The 25,818-nt window shown below is 40.2% G+C and overlaps 1 protein-coding gene across 3 annotated transcripts in view; it reads left to right on the top strand.

Moving 5' to 3' along the window:
- COL26A1 (collagen type XXVI alpha 1 chain) overlaps positions 1–25,818 on the top strand; it is a 212,211-nt gene that overhangs the window by 167,820 nt on the left and 18,573 nt on the right. For all 3 annotated transcript variants that reach the window (XM_087957747.1, XM_087957753.1, XM_087957746.1), the window contains exons 5-10: positions 3,679–3,832; positions 6,654–6,743; positions 10,812–10,964; positions 18,118–18,210; positions 23,071–23,132; positions 25,281–25,343. In XM_087957747.1, coding sequence (XP_087813873.1) covers positions 3,679–3,832; positions 6,654–6,743; positions 10,812–10,964; positions 18,118–18,210; positions 23,071–23,132; positions 25,281–25,343 — 615 coding nt within the window. The remainder of the gene's footprint in view (positions 1–3,678; positions 3,833–6,653; positions 6,744–10,811; positions 10,965–18,117; positions 18,211–23,070; positions 23,133–25,280; positions 25,344–25,818) is intronic.

Here is a 25,818-nt window from a genome sequence, read left to right as displayed (position 1 = left end):
AACAAAAAACCAGGCAAGATAAGGGCTTGAAGATGTCCACAGATATCAGAACACACACTGGGAAGGATGCCAACTTCAGAGAGAAACAATAAACTAGAGATATTTCCACGTTGTATTTCCAGCACTGGCCCGTACGCATGTCCGTCCTCTTATCCAGTTGTCACAGCTGCAGCCCATGAAGAGGATCAATGCCCTCTCCTCCCCCGTAAACCACTTCTCTCCTTTATCCTCTCTTCCCTGCGTTTCCTAGGATGGAGAGGGGATGGGCCTGGGTCCTCCTCTGACTGCCCAGCCAGCCCTTCCCCAGCCTCTTCCACAACCTCCAGAGCCGCATTTCCACTCCTTGTTGGCTGTTCCTCCTCTCCCACAGAGTCAGTCTCCACCAGAAGCATGACACAATTGGACTTTCTGGTTTTTCTTTTCTTTCTTTTCTGCTGTACTACATTTCCCATTAAACCTAGCTTCTAGAGTCAGTGGCTAACTGGCTGAGGATAGGTTGATTGAGAATTTTCTTTTATATGAGATTTCCTAGACCAATTCAGTTGAACTGATCTCACCACATAATGTAGGCACGATCCCAAGGGAGAAGTCACCAAAAGAGATAAGGCTGTTGCTACCTTAGGCCAGGAGATTCGGTCTCTTGAAGTTCAACTTCAGGAAAGTGAAACTTAGGATGAATATACTATGTGCATAGATTTTTAAGATTTTCATTTTTTTCATTAAACTAGACATATCCAATTCCTGCAACCATTCTTCATGTGTTTTAGCCTCGAGTGCCTAATCATCTTTGTTGTTGTTCTCTTCTTTTGGGTTATTGTGGATCTTTATTTCCAAGGCCACCAGTACTTGACCAACCATGAAGCCTTGCGTGCACGTGGCTATATATAGTGTAGGTGGGCTACTGAGGGCTTCCAGGGGCTCGGGAGAGCCCCTAGCTAAGACTCTGCGGGGCTCGGAGAGCCCACAATGATCTCAGAAAGACAAACAGCAAAGGAAAGCTCTTAATAGGCTTAATTGAACTTCTGGGCATTCAGCCAAGAGCATTTCACACCTCATAAAAGTGTTGCAAGCTAAATAAACAACCCACTTAGTGCTTGCCAGGGAGAGCCATTGAGAAAATCAGATAACATAGGCACTAGCCTCTGAGGGGATTAATTCCCAAATAATAAAAATCACGTAACTCACCAGAAACTCCACTAAGACTCCAAGATCCCTCTCACAGTCACTACTATTAAGCCTGGCTTTTATTTAAATATTAAATGCATGAAATAATAAACAACTTTTTGGTATATACCCTTTTTTAGGTAATTAAGGCAAGGAAGCAACGTTAAGTTGGGCACAGCCACCCAGTCACATGACCACCCAACCAGTCATTAGGGCAGAGAGCCCCTTGCTAAAAAATTTGAAGCCCACCCCTGTGTATATAATATATGTTATTTAAAACTATACTTAGGTATTAGATTTCACAATGTATAATCTGTCAGAACTATATATATTTGCCAGATTCTCTGGAGCCCAGTTTTTATTGTCCTATCTGCCAGCATCTTTTAGCAAAATTCATGGTGGATTATGAATAGTCTGTTAGAAATCTAAGGTCTGGATCAATCCTTGAAAACTTGCAGTTATCTGATCTGAGCTGATATCGTGCATCCCAGTGAGGGCATAGGCTGTGGTGTCCTGGATGTGAGGTCATAAGATTACACAAATGCTAGTTATGATTGATTCCGTGTGTGATAGCTAAAGGACCACATAGTTTTTGCATGATCACTCTTTTTTGTAATATAATTATCTTTCTCTGCCAGGCTCCAAATTATAACTTTTTCCCATATCATTAAAAAGCTTTTGCTTATTTATTTAAAGAAAAATAGAGTTGTTGTTCCACACATTTAATTTAAATACATTTTTTCTTAATAACTGTTAACAGTTATATGAGATGAAGTGCAGTCTTATCCACATCTAATCAGAAATAAGTCCCAGTAGATTAAATCATGCTTTCTCATAGATAAATGTGCCTACAAATGCAGACATAATTTAATAAGGAGTCTGGAGGCTAAATCACGTGATGAATTGTTGAGGGAGCTAGATATGTCTAGCCTATAGAAGAGAAGGATTGGGGGGGAGGGGGGACATGATAACTGTCTTCCCAAACTTGAGAGGCTGTCACAGAGAAGAGGGGATTGACTTATTCTCTAAGGCACTAGAGGGCAGGACAAGAAGTAATGGGTAAAAATTTATTTAAGAAACCTAGAAGTAAGGAGAAATTTTCTAACAGAACAATTAATCAATGGAATAGTTTGTCTCCAGGAGTTGTGGGTGCTCCATCACTGGAGGTTTTCAAAAATAGACTGGACAGCAATTTGACTGGGATGGTATTACATCTTCTGCCTTGATCAGGGAGTTGGACTAGAAAACCTGTGTGGTCCCTTTGATTCTATGCTCTGTTTTCTAGAAACTACCAAACAAGGGCAGTACATTGTATATAAAATATTTGCAGCTGCCTAAGCTGTAGTAAATTCTAGGAGTACATGGGCGCACAACTTCCTACAACTTCCATTTCCTTGACCACTTATCCTTGTTAGTAAGTATTAAGTCCAGTATAGCTGATTCTCCAGTTCCTTCCTCCATTGCAGTCATCTACAAGGTATGTCAAGAACCTATTGGATCTCCCACTTGCTGCAGAATATGATTCTCAGTCATGTCAGGGTAGTTCAAATCCTCTATTTTCACAATAGTGTTTCCTGGACATCTTGATCATCCAGTCTGTAAAACTTTCACCTGTATCTTCTGCTTGATTGAGTTGCTTGTAGTACATGCCCACAACAATGTCATTTTTGTTTTCGGTCTTAATATTTACCCAAGCACTTTCAACAGGATTTTCCTCCCTGTTGCATTGTTGTTGTTATTAAATTTTATTGCTGCCAAACTCCCAGTGACTTTATGAATTTTTGTATAGATGTGTCTTTATATATAATGAGACTTCTCTCCTTTTATCGGATTTGTCAGATCTGTTTCCTCAGAACAAATTACATCTTTCTTGCACAGTATTCCAGTCATATTATCCATCCCAACAAGTGTCTGTAAGAGTTTCAATGTCATACTAACTCTCCTATACTAGGACTTTTAAGATAGCTTGTTTGCTTCTTATATGGGCATTAAGCTCTTTAATAATGCTCTTTTAAAATTTTCCCTACTGTATCTGTAGTGTATGTAAAATATAGTATACTGACTTCAGACTTGTGTTTTAAATTTGATTTCAGATTTAAATTTTGCCTTCCAGATGACTTCAACAATATGTTTTCCAAAAATATTCTTCTTAGTTTTTGCAAGGTGCAGCCCATCTGTCCCAGAATCTCTTCTTATAGGAACTAAAGATTGCGATCCAGAAATTCAAAGTTTTCTCAAGGATACCATTCCTTGAGCCAATTGTTCAGAATCCTATTCCAGAGAAATTCCGGCTGCTCTAGTCCTCAAGGACTGATTAGGAGCTGTTCGTGGTCCTGATTTTCATTTAAACATCCTATCCTATTCAAAAAGACTTAGTATGATTGTTTATGTATTTATTTTTTATTTTTTTATTTGATTTGTCAATCGCTTACAATAGGTATAAGTATAAACATGATTGTCTCCATGTCACTTTCATGTATACAATTTGTTTTGACCATTGTGTTTTCCATCCAGATCCTTTTACTTGAGGCTGCAGAACGAGCTTTACCTTCAGACAATGATCTTCCAATGACAAGAACTACAGCCACTTGGTATGATGATGTGGTGCCTGATGCTATTCCACTAGCTAATCCAGGAACAGCCCTGAGGAAACCAATGGGACCTGTTGGTGAGCAGATTGCCTCATGTTCTCTTCCTGGGCATCTGATTTTCATAAAAATGGGAAATACCATGTATTTCATGCCAATTCTGTCTTTTTTCTGCATTGAATTTGTGGTTCATTATTTCAATCAAATAACATTAAGTCTGGGGCTCAGGCCAAGAAATTTGATCCTTAGTTATAGCATTATCATTCGATATACAAGTCTCTTATTTATTTAAGTAAGTAACCAGCCATTTTTGAAAGAGGTATGTCTAGACATTTTCCAAGAAAAGTGGAAATCCTGTTGGATCTCCATAAAGAGAGAAGTGTTCCCCATATGCAGTTAGCTCTGCAAATAAGCTATTTCCAATGTTCACTAATCCACAATGTTTAGAGACATGGCTTTCCACAAATACAGCCACTTTTATCAAAATGATGAAAGCAGCATCACACTGCTCTTTTTGGACTTCTGCATACTATCATGAGCATGACATCATTATGATGCCACCATAAAAGACGTCAGGCTTGTGTCATGGAAGTGTGATGTTGCTTTTATCCAAATGACCTATGCTACTCAATCTCTTTACCAACTTCCCTTGGTTGACATAGTAATGGATAGGTTGAAAGGGCATGACCGTCATTTCCCTGTCACTGTATTTCTCTCCCTCTCCCTCTCCCTCCCTCTCCCTCTCCCTCCCTCCCTCCCTCCCCCCCTCTCTCTCTCTCTCTCTCTCTCTCTCTTTCACGCACACACACACACACACACACATGATAAGCTTAGGAAAAGAGTGATAAAAGACCGAGGAAGTCTTTCTTTTAAGCTTTCCATCCACCAGTACAGCAGGTACTGATGTTAGTGGTGATTTCTCATGATATATGCAATAGCTTTCTCTTTCTATCCTCTGGTAGAAGAAGATTGTCTAAGTGACAGGGAAGGCGTGGAAAAGGGAAGAGAAGGGGTAAAATTAGTTGAGTGAAAAACGGCTCTTGGGGAGAAATGCTCCAGGTAAAGCAGTGCAGAAAGAAAAGAGTAAAAGAACAGGCATTCTCTGGGAGAAAGGATTCAAGGCTGGTTAAGCTGGCTACATGTGGAAAGAGGGCAGGAGAAATGGGATTTCAGCATGGAGGTAACTGTAAGGGGGGGAAAGGTTACAAGGGAAAAGTGAATGAGGAAAGAAAGTTTAATTTCCTCACTGCAAATTATATTACTTGTCCATATAATTGTTTAATCTGCAAACCTTATTTTTAAATGCAACCTTTTTTTAAATATAGCAAAGCATTAATTAATGGCATACAGGCATTCCTTTAATTTTGTTATGCCTGAGATCACCAACTATTATTTTATATAACAAATATCCATTATATCCGTGGAGAACCAGACTGTGTGGGATTTATTGGCCTCACTTATTCTTCACAGAATGAATGTAATTCAGAACAGGCATCAGTTAATTCATCTCATATCTTAAGTTCCTAACAATAATCATATTATCTATGCTTTTTCAACGCATTTGAAAGACACTGCATTGAGAAATAGTTACATACAATTGCTCAATGTACTTAATGCTAATAATGGAATTTATCCATTTTATGGGTTCTCACCATACATTGAAGTACAAACTGGCTGGGTTCACACAATGTGCTTAGCTCGCCATCCACTAAACCAAACTCTTAAATAAAAACAACCTTAGTAAAAGTTAGTTGCTATGCAAATGGAGTCACTAAGGTTTCGAGTAACTTGGTTAAGCATGTTTTGTATACATAGCTACTAGCAAGGTCTGATTTACCTTTTGCTTTGGGAATCACAGAATTTGAAGTGGTTTTAAGGTTCATGTAATCCAGCCCTATCCAGTCCAGAAATCCATTTACACCTGATGGAGTCATTCAGGTTCAGTTTAAGCACCTCCAATGAAGGAAGAGGAATTCCAATGGTTGGTCCATTTTTGAATATCCCTTACCTTTAGGAATTTTTCTCAATGTCCAACCAACATATACTCTTTCTAAATTTAAACTTATTATGTCCTGTCTTCCAGAAGGACTCTGAAAAAGTCTATCTCATCTTCTACCTGTCAGTCCTTCAAATAAGACAGTCATCATGTCTTCCTCCAGTCTTTTCTTCTCCGTGCCAAACATACCCAATTTTTTCAAGCTTTTCCTCTTTCCTGACATTATCTCTCAGACTCAAATATGTGTTGGACCTGCTGTAATTATCTGAGAGTGGTTGGAGAAAGAGGCTTGTCTTAGACTTGATCTGGGTCATGTTAAAAATAGTTGCAGGTGGATCTCATGCTGAATATGTAAAATGTTTGTTTTGTGACAGAAATTTCAAGGAGACTCCTGCTGCAGCTGAATTTTTGGCAGTGCTTATCAATTAAGAACACAGCTTGTGACTCAATTAGGAAGGTGTGAATTATTATTCTTGATACATTATGAGCTGTTTAATATTAATGAATATTTTATAGTTGGACTGCTTAATTAGGCAAGTCATATTTACATTTTGTTTTGTTTCTCATTCAACTTTTTTGATGACAATAAAGATACATACAGACACATAGAGTATTTGTAAGCATAGCAATAGCACTTAGACTTATATACTGCCTCACAGTGCTTTACAGCCCTCTCTAAGTGATTTACAGAGTCAGCATATTGCTGCCAACGGTCTGACCTTGAAAGGATGGAAGGCTAATTCAACCTTGAGCCAGTGAGGATCGAACTACTGGCAGTCAGCAGAGTCAGCCTGCAGTACTGCATTCTAACCAGTGCGCCAAAAGGAGAAATATGTTACTGACCCCTTGTTGTTTGATACTGTAGCTTACCCTTTGAACCAAAATGTTCATGCTTGTATTTTTAGGGCTTCCAGGACCAACTGGGAGACCAGGACTACAAGGGCCAAAGGGGGAAAAGGGAGAGATTGGTGAAAAAGGACCAGCTGGACCACCAGGTGAGTGGAGTTAGGACAGAAGCAGCTATACTTATGCGAGGACAATATGGAGCCTGTTGCAGAGGTGGTATTCAGCAGGTACTGACCAGTTCTGGAGAACCGGTAGTGGAAATTTTGAGTAGTTCAGAGAACCGGCAAATACCACCTCTGCCTGGAGATTTCAAAGTCTCCTTCCCCTGCCACGCCCATCAAGCCACACCCACAGAACCGGTAGTAAAAAAAATTGAATCCCACCTCTGCTGAGTTGGCAAATTCCATGAAGATACTTGGAGTTGGGCTACATGCTACGTGGCAATTCTGCAGCTTCCAGATGAACCATATTCCCATAGTTCCCATCAGTACAGTGATTTAGATTACAGGAAAGGACTTCCTGGGACCTGGAGCCCAGCACACTCAAACACAAATCTTCAGTCTTGATGGCTGAATTGAATTTTCTTCTTGCTTATCCTTCCTAATCCCAATGCTTAACTGTCATTAAAGCAGTTTGTTTCCAAAACTTAAAAATAAGTGTCTGTAATTTACTCCATTTAAGAACTTTTATGTGTCCTCATTTTATTAATGAACATTACATGCATGATCAAAGGCAACAATTTCTCATCAGTAGTAGTATGCTTTATATTTTTAGAACAGTTTTGCACTTAGAAACTGCATGGCGCTCAATACATATGATAGAAGTGGGAAAAAAGCCATTGATAGTTTTTAACATTACTTCGAATCGTATTTCTAATCTATTGGGATGTAAGCAATTCTATTACATGTGAAATATTCCCTTGGTTTCTAGACTATAATGCCTGGCCTGGGAAAGTGGAAGTTGTATCTTGAGAACACTAGGTTGTAGAAAAATGGTGCCATGTAAATAAACATTCTAACTCATCAATTGATTTGTTCCCAGATATGTGACAACATAAGCATGCCTAGAAATTGGGCAGAAAACATTTCCACAAATTTGAGAGACATCTTCTTACTTGGTATATTCCAGCTGCTTACACTTCACAATCTAAACAACTGGAATATAGAGAAGAAATTCATGAGTAAACCTCATATCTCGTTTTTGCAATTCCAGAGACCAGGGCTTCTAGATCCAGGGGGTTTTATCCAGGGGTTTTATCTGAACAGTTCAGAACAAGTCGTTACTTTTCCTTTTTTTTAGAATGGAGTGGTTCTCTATTTTGGTAGACAAAGAAGGGTGAAGGGTGAAGAGGTAGTGGGACAGGACAATGTCATTAAGGGTTTTTGACCATATCATCTCAGAAGCTGCAGGAAATAAGCATGAAACAGGACATGCCTCTACCACCTGGAGTGCTAAGCAGGAGAAGTGTAATGAGCTGTGAAAATAACCTTAAGTAATAAAGAGGAAGAGCTGCAACCAAGACAATTGTCAGAGAAATCTGAGTCCAAAGCAGAAATTTTAGAACAAGGTCTTAGACTTCATTATCATCATCTTTTAATGACCCCATAATCCCTTGTGGGGTGGAGTCTGGGCAACTGAATGGAGCTGAGTGTTTACTGGCCAGATGCCCTTCCTGTCACCAACGTGGAGTTTTGTTCAGCAGATAAATTCTCATTGTGCCCAGAGAGAAATATCTGCCTCTACCTGATTGCGAGGCGAGAGCTCCATCTCTAGGCCACTGCACTACTCAGAAAAGGTCTTGAACTTGAACCCCACTCCCCAATTCTCTTGTAGATAAAGATAGGAAGGGGGAGGTGCTTTCAGAGCAGACCTGGTAACCAAAGTTATAAATACCAAAACTACTTTGATTATAGGGTTATGGTAATAGAATTTTGCAAATCTGAATGGGTCTTCCCTCTGCCTGCTAGTATTTTTGCCATCTTTGAATTCCATTCCCCCAGCATAAGGAAGGATTTTGCCTCCTTGCATGATAACAGTGCACTTGGTAACCAAGTATAAATGTGAACAAGTTGCCAAGCACCCAAAATGTGGTCATGTGACTGGAGGTGGGGGAGAGCAACGCAACTTTTTACAATGGCTAAAAGTGCTTTATGAGCTGAAAAGCACCTCTTTCGAGACTGCAAATGGTCATTAAAGACAAAGGTTGTAAAACAAGTACTACCTGCATAGTTCTTTGCAACCTTCTGTGCTGGACGGAGGATGCTTCCCCATCCAGGCCAGCCATTCAGTCTTTTGGGAGAGGACTAAAAAAAATGTCATCTTCAAACTGAAGCTCACTTGAGCAACCGATTCTCTTCAAGTTGGTATGTACTCCTGGTACCATTTGGACCTTTTTTTTTTACAAGCTGGCTTATGTCTTGGTTCTTAGTTTAGTTTAATTTACTTTATTGTCATTGCACCTCATAGAATGAAATTAAATGCCATCTTCAGTGTACATTATAACGATAAAAATAAAAACACAAACACACATCCTTCACATTCTATACATTTGAATTGAAAACCCAATATTGCATTAATATTGCACTATACAGTAGAATTCAATCTAGTTACTGCCCTGGGATAGAAGCTGTTTTTCAGCCTATTTGTCCTTGTTTTTATTATTCTGTACCGTCTGCCAGATGGTAATAGTTCAAAAAAGGGTGCCAAGGATGAGATGGATCTTTGAGAATGTTTTGAACTTTCTTAAGGCAGCAGGAGCTATAAAGCTCTTCCAAAGAGGGGAGAAGGCAACCAGTGATCCTCTGAGCAATGACATTAACCCTCTGGAGAGCTTTCCTATCTGCCACTGTGCAATTGGCAAACCATACAGAGGTGCAGTAAGTTAAAATGAATAGAAATAGAAATGGAAATAATAGAAATAGAAATAGAAATAAAATAGAATTCTTTATTGGCCAAGTGTGATTGGACACACAAGGAATTTGTGAATTTGTCTTGGTGCAAATACTTTTAATATACATAAAAGAAAAGATACAAGAGTCAAGAATTGTAAGGTACAATACTTAATGACAGTCATAGGGTACAATAAGCAATCAAATCATACTAGGAAACAGTCAATATAAATCGTAAGGATACAAGTGACAAAATTACAGTCCTACAGTCACAAATGGGAGGGGATGGGTGATAAGGAGTGATGAGAAGATTAACAGTAATAGTAGTGCAGACTTTGTAATAGTTAAACAGTGTTGAGGGAATTATTTGTTTAGCAGAGTGATGGCTTTCAAGAAAAAACTGTTCTTGTGTCTAGTTGTTCTGGTGTGCACTGCTCTATAGCATCGTTTTGAGGGAAGGAGTTGAAACAGTTTCTGGGATGTGAGGGATCTGTAAATATTTTCACAGCCCTCTTTTTGACTTGTGTAGTATACAGGTCCTCCATTGAAGGCAAGTTGGTAGTAATTGTTTTTTTCTGAAGTCCTAATTATCCTCTGAAGTCTGTGTCTGTCCTGTTGGGTTGCAGAACCAAACCAGACAGTTATTGAGGTGAAGATACTCTCTATGGTGCAGCAGTAGAAAGTCACCAGCAGTTTTTCATTCAGTTATTGTTTCCTGAGAAGCCTCAGAAAGTATAATCTTTGTTGGGCTCCTTTGATCAGTGCTGCAATGTGAGTGTCCCAGGTCAGGTCCTCTTTCATGATAACACCCAGAAACTTAAAACTGGCCACTTGCTCTTACTTGGTCTCCATTGATAAGCAAAGGCTGGATGTCTGATCTGTTCCTTGGTTTGATTGGTTTTAAGGACCAAGTTATTGTCTCCATACCACATAAGCAAGCAGTCCACCTCATCTCAATAGGCAGACTCATCCACCCTGGAGCATTAATACTCTTTTGCTCTGGTCTCCTACTCACAGCCAGAACTTTCTCCACCAATGTCTACACTTGGCATGCAAAATATTTATGGTTGATAATCCAAAGTTGGGAGGAAGTGGTTTGATAAACTGGTGGGGTGGGGAGGTTAGGAATGAATCATGCTTGGCCATGCCTTAGCTGTGATAGGAAATTGTCCTTCCTTTATCAATGTTTCACATATCTGAAGCAAGATTTTTTGCATTAACAAATAGGCTCTGTGACAGATGCCTTAAGGCTCAGCTTAATCCTCAGCAAAGCCAACAAGCTTCCAGTGTTCTGAAGAATCCTGACTCTTTCTTTGGTCTGAATTCTAGGACAACTTGGACCTCCAGGACCTAGAGGATATCCTGGTGAGACAGGGATTCCTGGTCCACCAGGGCCACCGGGACCTCCTGCATCTCCAAATCTCCCATTAACATTTCAACAAGGAGTTCTTTACTCATTGCAGCCCAGTGGTGAAAAAGAAAGTAGGTCTACACATGGTTTGAAAAAGAAATGCATGCCCATGTATATGTATATGCACATAAAGAACTGTTAAGGTATACTGGTGAAGGTACTGAACCTAGGAGTGGGGAGTCCCTCGTTTGAGCCCTTCTTCAGCCATGGAAGCTCCTTGGTACCAGTTGCTTACTGTCAACTCAACCTCCCTCACAGGGCTGCTGTAGGGAGAAACAGGAGGAACAAATGTCTTGAGCTGCTGAATAAAAAAAAGCGAGGAACTATATCAGTAGTACTTAGACTTATATAACACTTTACAGTGCTTTACAGCTCTCTCTAAGTGGTTTCCAGAGTCAGCCTATTGCCCCCAACAATCTGGGTTCTCATTTTACCCACCTCGGAAGGATGGAAGCCTGAGTCAACTTTGAGCCTGATGAGATTTTGAACTGCCAAATTGTAGGCAGCCAGCAGTCGGCAGAAGTAGCCTACACTCTAACTACTGCACCACCATGGCTCATAAATAACAAATATATGTAACCTACTTTTGCAAAAAAAAAATTGTGTTGAACTAGGAATGGCCACCTAGGTAGTTACTGATGGGCATATGTTGAAGTTCTTGTTATTATTGCCCATTCTGGCATTTCTCTGCTATCTTGCTTTATGCCATCTCTCTTGCTTCCAATAACCCTGTCTTCTCTGAATTTCTGCATGTACAAAAAAAGTGAAGAGATGGAAGAATATCTGTAATTTCTTTTGATTATTTTTCTCTTCCTCTGTGTGTGACCCGAACCTGGAGAAAAGGCAAGGAAGCGAGCTCTGCAGAGAGTAAGGAAGATGACCTTGATGGAGATATGCAAGATGTGTTGCCAGGGTCAAGATCATCATCCTTACTCTCTACATCGGTGTTTTTCAACCGTGGCAACTTTAAGATGTGTGGACAGCTGGGGAATTATAGGAGTTGAAGTCCACACATCTTAAAGTTGCCACGGTTGAAAAAATATTGCCCTGCATTATGGTAACTTGAAAACTTCTGTTCCACACATTCTCTTTCCAAAATGAAATAGCCTCCCAGTGCTTTCTGAAGTGAAAAGAAGTATTGGATAGGAGAGCTAAAATGATCAAGAGACTGGATAAAAGTGATTCCCATTGGAAAAGCAGTAAATGTTCAGGACTGTTTAGAACAAGGAAAGAAAACCATGGCGGAGGGAACAGTGGCCATTCCCAAAACAGCAATAGCAATACCACTTAGATTTACATACTGCTTCACAGTGCCTTTGCAGCCCTCTCTAAGCAGTTTACAGAGTCAGCCTATTGCTTCCAACAATCTGGGTCCTCGTTTTACCAACCTCGGAAGGATGGAAGGCTGAGTCAACCTTGAGCCTGGTGAGATTGAATTTGCCAAATTGCAGACAGCTAGCAGTCGGCAGAAATAGCCTGCAGTACTGCATTCTAACTACTGCAGTACTACGGCTCTTAACATAAATGTTGGGCTAAAATGACTATTTTGCTGCCCACTGTTTGACAGAATGTGGGTATGTCTGGATGTTAAAATGGAGATTTTTTAGGGGCTTCAACCTATATATTCTTAACTATAAATTTGCATTTTATTTTTATCGTTTGCTACTCAGAGTTCCTCTGGCAGTTGGAAGGCTATATATATTTGATGAATACATTAATTAATAAACAAGCTGGATATCAAGGCTGTCTTGAGGGCAACATGTTCTCAACTTCTGTGACCGAAGGGTGGTGAAGATATGACAGAGAGAGAAAGAGCAATTGAGATGGAGACTATGTAATATATTTATTTCAATATTGGTCATTCAGGACAAATAAAAAAAATATGATTGTAGTTATAAGATATGCCTAAAAAGTTACTGGAGAGAACCCATGGGTGGGAGGAGGACCTGCCATGATTCCCCTTTTTCCTCTCGATTGCCCCTTCCATTAACAGGAAGACCACTTTTATCCTCTAGATCAGGGGTGGCAAACTCAATTTCATTGAGGGCCACATCAGGGTTGTGTTTGACTTTGTGGAGCTGGGGAGGCCATGGCCAGGGTGGGTGTGACCAGCTTGATGTCACTCATGTTGGGGGCACCTCTGGTACCCCGAGCGCTCTGCTAGCGAAAACAGGCTCCCAAGCTCTGTTTTTGGCTGTGACAGCCTCCTGCAACCCTCTGCCAGACAGAGCTAAGGAAGGTTGTGCACAGCTCTTGCGAGCTCCGTTTTCAGCTGTGACGGCCTCCTGCAACCCTCTGCCAGCGAAAACGGAGCTCCGTTTTTGCTGGCAGAGGCACTGCAGCCTGGTCCTTTACTGTTTTCTGGGTGGTCCCATGGGCCAGATCTAAACACCATGTGGGCCAAATCTGGCCCGCAGGCCTTGAGTTTGACACCCCTGCTCTAGATCAGTTGGCCTCTGAGAGCTCCCTCTGAAGCACATTTTGTGAGGCTTCCAGAATGGCTGCCTGTGTAGGTACACATGATAGCCACCTCCCAAAGCATTTCTAGAAGGATCATCTCAGAGCAAATGGCTTGGGCAAGCTATTCTAGAAAGCCTTGAACATTACCTTGAGTGCAATAAAACATTTGTTGCCGATTAGGGAGATAGAACTTGCCCTAACTCACTGTATGTCCCTGTCTACCTCTTGAGAGTAGAGAGTAAGGAAGATGACCTTGGTTGAGATATGCAGGTTCTATTGTGTAGGCAAAAGGGGCATAATTCATTGAACTATAAGAAGGAGGAGAAGGCCCAGCTCAATCAGACCCCCATGATTCGTTTACTATAGCCAGTCTCAATAAAGGCAACTTTAACCTTCCTGTGAAATTGATTTCTTGGCCTTATCTGTCTAGTGCAGCTGACACTGCTCAAGTTTGCCTAATATTTCAGCCAGTCCTGAATATATCCATGTAACTTTGCATAAGCAATTCTGAAAAGAGATTATTAAACAAATTGTTTTCTACATACTTGTGTATTTATTCACGTTTATTTAACCTATTTTATTTATTCAATTTATTCTATCCTTTTTATTTTTATTTGAATATAGAAGGCAGCTAACATCAGAAAATGGAAGTACTGAAGGACTAAGATCAGTGTTCACATTGTTGATTCATGGAAACAGTTGCATTACCCAAATGGAAGTCCCAAAGGTGCTTTTTTCAAGAGACAACTGGGCTTTCTGGATTTTCTTTGAAGATGTTTCGCTTCTCATCCAAGAAGCTTCTTCAGCTCTGAAATTGTGAAATTAACCTGTCTTATTCTTGGATAAGAAGCGAAACGTCTTCAAAGAAAAACCAGAAAGTCCAGTTGCCTCTTGAAAAAAGCACCTTTGGGACAACCATGACCTGGATGGCTGAGAATCTCCATAATTTACCCAAATGGAAGTTCCAGATTTGACAGAATCCTAGGAAGCTGATATTTGAGCCATAAGATCCAACCGCCTCCTTAGTGCTGGAATCCAAATTAAAACTCCCATGTTCAATATCTCCTTGAAAAAAAAATTAGACAACACAAAACCTCAAATATATCCTACCATCTCTCTGGGTAATTGGTTCTGGTTTCAAGCTGCCCTTAGTGTTAGGAAGTTTCATATTTAACAGGAATCTGTCTTCCTACAAATTAAATTCATTATTCTGTGAGTTATATTTTGGAACAGTTTAGACTAGAAGAGATCCTCATTTCCTATGTTAGATCCTTTCAAGTATTCAGATGTATTTAATTTATAGCTTTTGGTCCTGCTGCTTGTGGATTGCTCATCAGATCTGCTCGGCCACTTCAGTTTCATGGCCTTTTGTCTGCAAAGTTAGCCTTTAGCTGTCACCTTCATCTATTTTCAGATTAACTCTTCTCAGAAAGGTGAAACCAACTTTTGGGAAGCAATATATACTTTACAGCAGGGGTCCCCAACCACCGGTCCGTGGACCGGTACCGGTCTGCGGAACAAGTCCTACCGGGTCCATCTGATGAAAAGCTTCCGTGAGCTTTCCGCTCATCGAAGCACTTTTTGATGAAAAGATGCGGCATAGTGCTTTTCCGGTGAGCCATTTTCCGGAAAGCTAGAAAGCTCACCGGTGAAGCACGTTCTCATCAAAAAGATGGCGGCGCCCAGCTGATGCCGGTACCAGGCCGCGGCGTAAAAAAGGTTGGGGATCACTGCTTTACAGAACCTGTTGCAAAACTTTAAGCTGCAGCTTCAGATTACTAACAGCAGAGGGGAGCAGAACCTAGGTAATGGTGAAAAGGCTACTGCTAGTGGCAAACCGCTGGTGACTATGATTATACATAGAACATAGAATAGCAGAGTTGGAAGGAATCTTGGAGGTCATCTGCTTTGATGATTATTATCAAGTTAGTGTTGGTTCTTAACAACCATACAAATAGATTTCATCCCCCGTGATGTTCTTATCCTAGTCTTCTAGATCTTCCAATGGGCCATCCATTGCCACTATAACTGAGTCTTAACATTTTGCTGTTGATCGTCCTGTTCTCCTCTTCCTTTCGCCGTTCCCATCTTTATGGACTTCTCAAGGGAATAGATATTTGCATATGTGATCTGAAGTATGATAATTTGAGCCTGTCATTTGTGCCTTAAATAAGAACTCTGGAATCATTTGTTTGTTTTCTTGGCTATCCATGGTATTCTCAAGAATCTTCTCCAACCATCAAAAAAACATCATTAATTTTTCTATCTTCCTAACCTTGGATCAAGCTGTTTTTTTCAGACTTTTCTGCATGAAGATGGTTTTTGCTTTCTCCTTCATCAGGAGTGCTCCAGGTGTATTGAGACCTAGTTCCCATCATTCTGAGCCATTGATGTGAAAAGTTTCTACTGTCAGGGAATTCCAGGGCATCCAGTATGAGAAGACCAATCTAGCAAAAAAGACTTTTAAGCTATCTTGGGTAGCTTTTTGATGATAGCTGTAACTGGAAGGGTACCAACCTCAAGTCAATTCAAACCATATCACTTTACAGGATTTCATAGTTCTTCAGCTTAAATCACTGTTTCTTTCTGTTGTTGGGAGGAAAAAAAGTTACTTTTAATAACTCAGATAGTTTAACTTGTTCTTGGGTTGGCTTCAATACTTTGCAGTATTCTTCTTTTTATTTGCACTTGTTGACCTGTTCTATTCTACTTCATAATCCTTAATAAATAAAATGTTGAAATTGGTATGTTCCCATCAGTGAATTCCTCTTTTAGTACTTAGGAACAGGAAGAAAAAGTTGGTTTTGCAGCAACTGTAGCGCCACTAGATGGTGGTCAAGGAACATGATGGCAGTGATCTTGGTGATGAGGATAATAATGCTTCAGTATCCACTTTCACTTGATATACCAACTCTTGAAAAGTCTCTGTTCAGAAGCGAGATCTTGTAAGAGTTTAGCATTTTCGATTCTTAAAATTAGGAGAAGCACAACACTGTGTGCTTTTTAAAGATGCTGTTAACTCCTGGTTTAAGTCAGTGTGCCCAAAGGCTGGGAGAATTGCGGGAGTGACCACGTTGGGAAAGTTGAATTTGGGAATTGTTGGGCTGTATGTGGCTTGACCATCTCAGTATACATCTCATGGCCCAAACTTTTGTTTTTACTTTGCACTTCAGGCCCTATAAATTCTTCTCTTGGATCTGTGAGCTATATCCCTGCTTCTCTTCACATTCCCATTTCATCATTTTATTTTCTGCAGTTGACTTTAGCTTATCTCTCTCTGATGCTCTTTTTCCAACACTATTGAAGGTTTCATTCTGGAAAGGGGAGAAGAGGGAAAAAACAATGTTTTATCTGAATGTTCATGGTTGCTTTTAAAAAGGAGAAACAAATATGGGAAAACACCAATTCAATTCATCATCCTGTTTCCAGCATTTTCAATCATTCTTAGTTTCTTTACCAATATATTATAAATTAACCAGAAGGTCCAAGACAAGAGGGAGGTATTCAGAAGAACAAGGGAGAATAGTAAGATTGGGTGCTCTTTCAGAATTTATTGGCTTTAGTACAGAGACACATAGAGACACATACACATTACAGATAGTCCTCAACTTACAGCCGTAATCGAGCCCAGAATTATGGTCGTAAGTTATGGTTGTAAGATCACTGCATTTCCCCAAATGTCTTGTTTTTGCTGGAAATAGGGAATCAGCAAAATCTGCTAAAATTGCAGTCAGTTGACCATGAAATACTGCAAATGGCTGTAAATGCAAGCCAGTTGCTAACAGCCCAAAATGCAGACATGTGACTGCAGGTATATGTGTGTGTGCAGCTATCAGAACTTTGAAAATGGGTTATAAATAGCTCTGGGGAGGAGTCTGTCATAACTTCATACAATTGCTAAGTCATTAAGCAAGGACTGCCTGTATTAAAATAAAAAATGGAACACCCTCCAACAGTCAGGTTAATTTTTGTTTAGTGGGCCCCATTTTCATAAAGTGGTGTAGAAAGCAGCAGTCTTACATTATAGTACAAAAGTGTAAGACAGTTCAATATTATAGTAAAACATGGGAGTTGTGGAGTATATTACTTGGATACTGCATTAAAACAAAACTTTGGTGCCATCACATAGGATTGCAGGAAAACCACTGTTTTGAAATATTTTATTAACAGATACCAGCAGATCCATAACAAAAGGATGGAAAAAAGCTGCAGATGGGTCAAAGGGATTATTGCCTACCGGAACTAATTTTGGAAATGAACATTGGGTGTTCTTTTTAAGCCAGAATTCAGAAAGAGCAGAATGAAGATGGGGTGAATTTGCAGGACAGTTGAACGAAAGGAAGAATGGAAAAGACGCATGCTAGTAATTATTCCGGTATTGTTCAGACTTGTTTTTTTTGTTTCACCAGAGGGTAGGGCTAGAAGCAATTAAAGGCAAATTACAGGGAACAGATTTTGGCTCAACATTAGGAGAAATTTTTACTCTAATGGTAAGAGATGATCGACAATGCAAATAACTGTCTGAAGACATACAGGGCTTCCTCTCTTTGGAGACTAGACAGCAAACAATCAGGATTCTGTAGCTGCATCTTGTATTGTACTATAAAACGTGGACCGAAAGGGATTGGAATGGAAGGACTGTCCAGCTCTGCCTTTCTATTCACCTGCAAGCCAGGAAAATCACCGGATGGCACAAAATACAGTCACATGCATTTCATAATTTAACGTGCAATGATGCCTCGCCACTTTTTCTTGCTATTACAGATGGAGAGCCGCAGTTAGCATCTACTGTCATTGACACTATATTGACTGGTTTGCCAGGACCTCGTGGGGCACCAGGACCCATAGGGCTGCCAGGTAAGACAGTTGGATTGATAGAAACCAAGGAATAAAGCAATAACTGTGTTTGAGATGCTCCAAGGTAATCACTTCTAGAACCTGTTCACTTGACACACTTAATTTTTTTCTTTTTAACATCCAACCCTCATTCTTTCCATCTGTATTCCAGTTGGAAAAATAAATGGGAAGCAAACAAAGTGGCAGCTGGAACAATCATCTTTGTTTTCAAGAATGTTTCAGGGACTCAATGAGACTGCATAAGTGTTCTTGGATGATAAGAATATGACAGCTGCAGCTTGGAACTTTGTTCCCCAAAGAGGCAAAGTTAAGCAGAGAAAGGAAACGTCCATCCTAGTAGATGAGTGGGAGTTAGAGGGACTCTCAAATCTCCTTCTCGTAAATTGGTGAACTGTAATTAATTTTCTGCCCAATGGCAACTATAAAGCCATCCCATCTCAGAAGCCATACGAGTTTCACACGTGTTCTCAAAACTCCAGATACACCCCACCAATCTAGGGCTTCTGTTACAGACGGAATGAATCCATTTGTTTGGACCAGTGTGTGCCAACCTCAGCAACTTTAAGATGTATGGACTTCAATTCCCACCTCAACAACTTTAAGACGTGTGGGTGGGGGAGATTCTGGGAATTGGAGTCCGCACAGCTGAAAAATGCCGAAATTGACAAATTCTGGTTTAGAGAATCAAAGTGAATCGAAATTTCAGCTAAGAACTGTTCATACGATAAGCGGTGCTATGCTCACCATTGGGCAGAGCCACAGAGATGATTTTGAAGAAAGTATGCAGCAACAGTTAAAAATAAAGTACACTTTAAGCCCAGGAAATATAGAAAGGATTAGAAAAAAATTCAAACTGACTCTGCCTTAACTGTAAGAAGAAAGAAAGGGAAAACACAGCTTTTGAAGATACCATTTCTATAGTCTGTCCAGTCAAACTTGTGCAGTTGGTTTCCCTTAAAGGGTTGGCAACTGTCACCATCACAAAGAATAGCAAAACTAAGACTATGAAGCATTTTTAACAACTTTTCAGATTTATTAATCTGCCAGCTTTCCACACACTTAGGAAGTAGTTTTCAAACATTTCGGTTTTAGGATCCCTTTATATTCCTAACAATGATTGAGCCACCCCCCCCCCCAAAAAAAAAGAATTTTGCTTTAGGTGGGTTGTATCTAACATTATTTACTATATTAAAAATTAAAACATTTTGAGGTGGGAATCCTATCGCAACCTAAAACCAGCTTTACACAAGGAATAAATAATATGACATCCATGTTCACCAGTATGAACTCAAATGCTTTTCTTGATGCTGACCAGGTTTTCTGTCCCTCCAGATTTTTTTCTAAAATGATTTTTTTAAACCAACAGAATAAAACAGGAAGTTAGCTTGCAGCAATGTTTCATCTACTGGCCTCTTAACACAATTGTGTTCTTTGGTATACAGATGGTCCTCAACTTACAACCATTTGTTTCGTGACTGTTTGAAGTTTTACAACTGCACTGAAAAAAATGATTTACAACCAGTCCTTGCACTTATGACTTTTATCACATTTCCCATGGTCCCATGATCACAATTCGGATGCTTAGCAATTACCATGTACTTACAATGGTTACAATGTCCCAGGGTCATGTGATCACCATTTGTGACCTTCCCAGGCAGCTTCCAACAATAAAAATCAATGGGGGAAAACAGATTCACTTAATAACTTGATTCATTTAGTAATTGCAGTGATTCGCTTAACAATCATAAAATCGGACATGATTCATTTAACAACTGCCTTGCTTAGCAACATAAATTCTGATCACGATTGTGGTTGTAAATTGAGGACTACCTGTGCTGTGGTTGCCTCATAGGGGTGTAAGAGAAAGCCTACAGAACAGAGATGCAGGTAAATTATTTGTTGTGTAGCGTAGCCATTCGTACTCCTGTGGCTGCAATTTTATAAGTATGCCCATGCGCTGTAATTGTACTGCACAGAACATCCCCTCTCCCCGGTTTTACAGTAAAGGTGAATAAATTTATCAGTTTGGAGGGATTCTTGAAAAGTTTATGCTTTAAGCCTGCCAGAAGCTTAAACAATCTATTTGAGATCTTAATTGGGGGGGGGGGGGGACACAAAACAATAAGATGCCAAAGTTGCTGCCAAATTTCAGTGGTGTGATCTTTGAGGAGCGGTTGCCTGCCTACAAAAATGGATCTGTGGCCTGCGGATTAGCACTAGAACTTAGACTTATATACCGCTTCCCAGTGCTTTTACAGCCCTCTCTAAGAGGTTTACAAAGTCAGCATCTTGCCCTCAATAATTTACCCACCTCAGAAGAATGGAAGTCTGAGTCAACCTTGAGCCAGTGGGACTTGAACTGCCAAACTGCTGACAATCAGCAGTCAGCAGAAGTAGCCTGCAGTACTGCACTCTAACCAATGCGCCATCACAGCTCTGTGGAATTGCTCATGATTGCTTTACATATAGAAAAGAAAAACTCTCAATGTCCTCAAGAGTGGAATTCCAATCACACCCTTTGCCCTATGTCAAAGAAGACTCAGTCACCCAGGCCAAAATATTTTTTTTTTAAAGTTAAATCAGGACAACTTTATATACTTTGGTCCAGTTGCCCTGATTTAACTTTCTTTTTAAAACGCCCTTTGCCCTCTTACCCAACTACTGAAACTATCACTCCCACTAAACGGTAATAATTGTGAACTGACTCCGCCCTCAATCCCCCCCAAAAATGGAGTTGGGTGGGAAGATCATAGAGCCACAGATGACACCAATCTTTTCAGTCCACCCAACAATAAGGAATTAAATCACGATAGTTAAAAAGCTCTTCCTTCCATTAGACCGGCCTGTACTTCTAACTGTAATCTTCATTTATTTCTTTCTGCTTTCTTTTTTTTTTCTTAAAAAGAAATTGTCTTAAGTGATTTGTCTGTGGCAGAGGCACTCAAAAGTGACCTCCCATCAGGATGACAAGACGTCCTTTCTCTTATTACCACATTCCTGCACTGAGCCTTCAGCTCATTTCATCCCAGACTTTGATATATGAGGGTTGCATTAATTATGGAGGCAGATTCAATTGCCCTGGTGAGCATCTGGAGCTCTTGGGGGTTTCAACTGAAACAATTAAGGCTAAGTTTGGAAGGAGCCCACACAGCAGGTCCCTCCCTCTCCCCAAAGATTCGGCAAGTGTAATTAATAGTCGGAGTCTGGAAGAAATTATATCACTCCCCCCCGCCCACACACACACTTTTTTTTTCCCAGGTAGGGTGAAGCCATTTGAAGGCAATCCCTTAACGATGCAGCATTAGCAAGCAGATCAGCCCAAATGAGTCTTCTCCTTCTGCCAAGCAGTGAGCTGCTATGTGCCAGGAAAAACTCAACGCTTGTTAGGAAAGAGACGGCGGGAGGTTCTAGCCTGTCTGGAGTCACAAGAATTCTCTAGGGCAGAGATTTGGAAGCTGGATCCAAAATTATGCCTGGCAAGTTATGTAGGTGGTGTCTAGATCTGTCACCAGTTCAAGGAAAGAGCACCTGCTTTGCTTGCAGAAACACTTACGTGCTTCCTAAAAGCAAGGAAGGCGTGCAGGCAACCTAAACCACTCACATTTCCATAGAGAATTGCAACGAAATCACAACAGTTTCCTGCTGCTTTCGAGGCAGAAATCGAAACAAATTGGAGGTGTAAACTTTTGTTCAGGTTTGATTCTACCCCTAGCCCCTGTAATACCTTTAAATTTCTCAATAAATCTCCTTAACCCTATCTAATTCAGAGGTCCTTACTGTGTCACCACTTGTTTTTTATTCAGGCTGTTTTACTTAAAAACAAAATAAAGTAAAATGAATCTGGCTGTTCTATTACATCTTGCCAAAACTTGTTGCAGAATGGCGGAAATAAATTGACTTTTCCAGTTGTTTTATTTATTTATTTTGGAAATGAGCGAAATTAAAAGTTTGAGAATTGGTTATCCAGCATTTAAATGTATCCAGTCCTGCATATCAGCCATAAATGGGTTTTCTGGAGTGAAATTGCCAAACATCACTATATGAGATCAGGGTTTGGTGTTTAAATGTGAAATACTATTGTACGGCATCTCTGTATTGTTACAAGCTTCCAATCTTTGCATGTCAGGCTCTAAATCCTATTTGCTCTTGACTGTTGAAATGATATGGAATGCCAAATGTTATTAAATATAAATATCAAGTGGGAAATAGGATTGGAATATTAACCTGAAGTTCTGACTATCAAAGGAGAATCCAATTCCTTGATGGGTAGGAACAGCCTATCAAAGTAAGCCTTTTTTCGATTCTTGTCCTAGCGGCAAACAAGCAGCAACTCTGTTTGGTAGACCATCTTTGGGATTTCTCCAGTCCTGCACATCAGCCATAAATGGATATTCTAGAAGTGCTGTGTGAACTTTAAAGCTTATAATCAACCTGTGGTGGAAGTTGAAAGAAAGCACCAACAATGGCAAAACACATCCTTATAACAGAAAGATAGCATGTTAAGATCATTGTCTATCCTTCTCCCTATGCTGTTTTTAGTGAGACCCAAAGACCACTTTTTTGGAATCCTCTGCATTTCTCCTCCAACTAAAAGGAACAGATAGATGAACCCTAGATGATGCTTCCGAGTGATGCCTTTAGATATATTAGGCAAAAGAGGTTAATTAAACCATTTAAGACACTCATGGCAGTTGGGAACGACAGAATTTGTAATCCAACCATATCAGAATATCATTGGCTTCAGGAAGACCTGAAATCTTGTAATTTTTAATTCATCACTGGTATTTGCATCAGAATGCACATGAGCATTAAGTAATATGCAAATCCTTAAAATACATTCATACTTTTTTTTTTCACTAGGCCCACCTGGATCTTCAGGCCCCAAGGGAGCACCAGGGCCAATTGGAGCACCTGGAGTACAGGTAGGCAAACCATTTTCACCTACCTGTTGAGCCTTTTCAGGTCAAATTAAAGTGATTTTTTTTTACTAAGCTTAAACAAATGACTATTCATATTTCTTTTTTCTTTTCTTTTCCTTTTTAAAGAGGCAAGGTCTTAATAGCTTCATGTCCCTGATTCTGCCTTTTTGTACCAGGCACATGTTGGTTTAATGTTTTAAATTATGTACAACTTAAGAGTCATTAATCTCTGGTACAACCCATATAGTTACAGGTAGTATTCAACTTACAACCACAACTAAGTCCGTTGCAGCCAACCTTTCTGAAAGAGCACCCAGCCAATGCAATGTGTGGCCTTGCTACAGAGGCCACCTTGTGCCATTCTGGAAGTGGGCATCATCATGAGGAGCCTCTGTGGCGCAGTGGTTAGAGTGCAGTACTGCAAGCTACTTCTGCAGCCAGCTGCCTACAATTTGGAAGTTCAAATCCCACCAGGCTCAAGGTTGACTCAGCCTTCCATCCTTCCAAGGTGGGTAAAATGAGGACCCAAATTGTTGGGGGCAGTAGGCTGACTCTGTAAACTGCTTAGAGGGGGCTGTAAAGCACTATAAAGCACTGTGAAGTGGTATATAAGTCTAAGTGCTATTGCTATTAGGGCAATCTCAGAAGAGCGTAATTTTCCAAATTGAGTGATTTGGAAAAAATCATGTCTTTCTGAGAGATTGTGAGAGTTACAGCCGCTTCTGGCAGCTGCTTCTGGAATGGCATGAGGTGGCCTCTGTAGGAAGGTCACACATTGCATTGACTTTCTCTTTTGGAAAGGCAACCTTCAAAGGAATTCAGTGGAGCAAGGTGTGCTACGATCGGGAGGAGATCCAAGGCATCTGGGACCCTTCAAGGGAGGATGTGGGGAAAAGATTGCTGGGTGGGGGCAGTTGCAATGTCCCTATAAGGGCGGGTAGGTTGCTAAGTGCATGCATTTTCATCACGTGATTGCAGGAGTGCTGCAATGATAGGTCATTTGTCTTTCATTCAGTCATTGAATTAATGAACGTAAGTTGAGGACTATCTGAACTTTTCAGCAATGCTGAACTATTGCTCATTATTTGGCCTAAAATTAGACTAAAGACACTTTAAATTGAGTTTGAGACCCTTGCTTTATACTGTCTAAAACCAGCTTTTGCAACATAGATGTCATAGGTAGGTGCAATGATGTTTGCAGAGCAGGGTAAAACCTAGGTAAGATAAGGGTACAATCTATCTGTTTTGCAAAAGGCAGTATTTTCTACCTATGAAAAGATCCTGCATATGCATGAATATGACAGAGATTCTGTGATATTACAATAATATCTTGTATGGCTTTATTTGTAGTAGTGAATTCATTGGTAAACCAGTGACTATTGATAAGTACAAAACATAAGTCATAATTATTGCTGAAGGAATAGGGGTGGGATTCAAATTTCTTAACAACCAGCTCTGTGGGTGTGGCCTAATTTGTGGGCGTGGCTTGGTGGTCATGTGACTGGCTGAGTGTGGCTTGTATGTAAATATTATAAATATTTATGTAAATATTGAATTTTTTATTTTTTTAAAAAGCAACTTTTACCCAAAATCAGGCAAAGCAGGCAGGCAGATTGAGTTGCTCACAGAATCACAGATTCACTTAGAGATCTATGATTCTGCAATCTGCTACCTGAGTCTGCACTAAAAAATAGAAGCTTCGGTGTTAAGGAAGGTTCAGCTCTGCTTTTAGATTACCTAGAAAGCAAGAAATCCAACGATTTCCTGCTTTCTAAATCACCTAGCACAGCAGAACAGCTGATAGTTGGTGAAAAAAAAAGGAAAAAATAGCAACTTACAAAATGCAGGCAAGGTAAGGAGTGAGTGGGCGGGGCGAGATGGGGCCAGCCAGTGGCGTGATTTTCCGGTTCTCCAAACTGGGCAGAATCATAAGAGCTGGACTGACTAGGTAGAATCCCACCCCTGTGAAGGAGTTATCAGAGATTACAGTTTTTCATAAGCAATGTAACTTTTAATGCAGCATTTCTCAGTCTGGGTTCTTTTAAGATGTTCGAATCCATTCAGGCTGGGGAATTCTGGGAGTTGAAGTCCACACATCTTAAAACAGCCCAGGTTGACAAACACATTTGTAATGTCTTTGCTTTCCATAAGGGCACTCCTGGTTCTCCTGGCCAGCCTGGGCTGAAGGGCCCAAAAGGTGATCGAGGCGAAAGGGTAAGCCAGTTTTTAGATTTGTGCCATTTTACAGATGACCGATGCAGTTCAGCAGATCACTTTTATGCATTAAAAATATGCATTATAGAATGTTGGGGCAATGTTTCAGTCAATGGACACAATTAGAATTTTGGAAGCATGTTTTAGATATGCTCAAATAATGGCTGTTTGGCTTGCTTGCTCACTTAAGAGTTCCTTCATCTACACCAGTGTTTCTCAATCTTGGCAACTTTAAGACATGTGGATTTCAACTCCTAGGATTCTCCAGCAGGTACGGCTGCCTGAGAAATTCTGGGAGTTGAAGTCCGTACAACTGAAAGTTACTAAAGTTGAGAAACATCGTTCTACCCCTTCTTCAAAAAATCTTTTTATTATTCCAACTGACCTGTTAAATGATCTGGCAACTAGATTTACCTCTGAATGAATCACAAGGCTGTAATTCTTCTTTGTTTCCATTTCCTAAGTGAGGCTCACA

Source organism: Notechis scutatus, chromosome 1 (assembly GCF_049901735.1).
Source record: "Notechis scutatus isolate UNSWTSFEM ecotype Mainland chromosome 1, rNotScu1.2, whole genome shotgun sequence".
Lineage (NCBI taxonomy): Eukaryota > Metazoa > Chordata > Lepidosauria > Squamata > Elapidae > Notechis > Notechis scutatus.
Note: the sequence above shows the minus strand (reverse complement) of the source record. Positions and strands in the feature narration are given on the sequence as shown.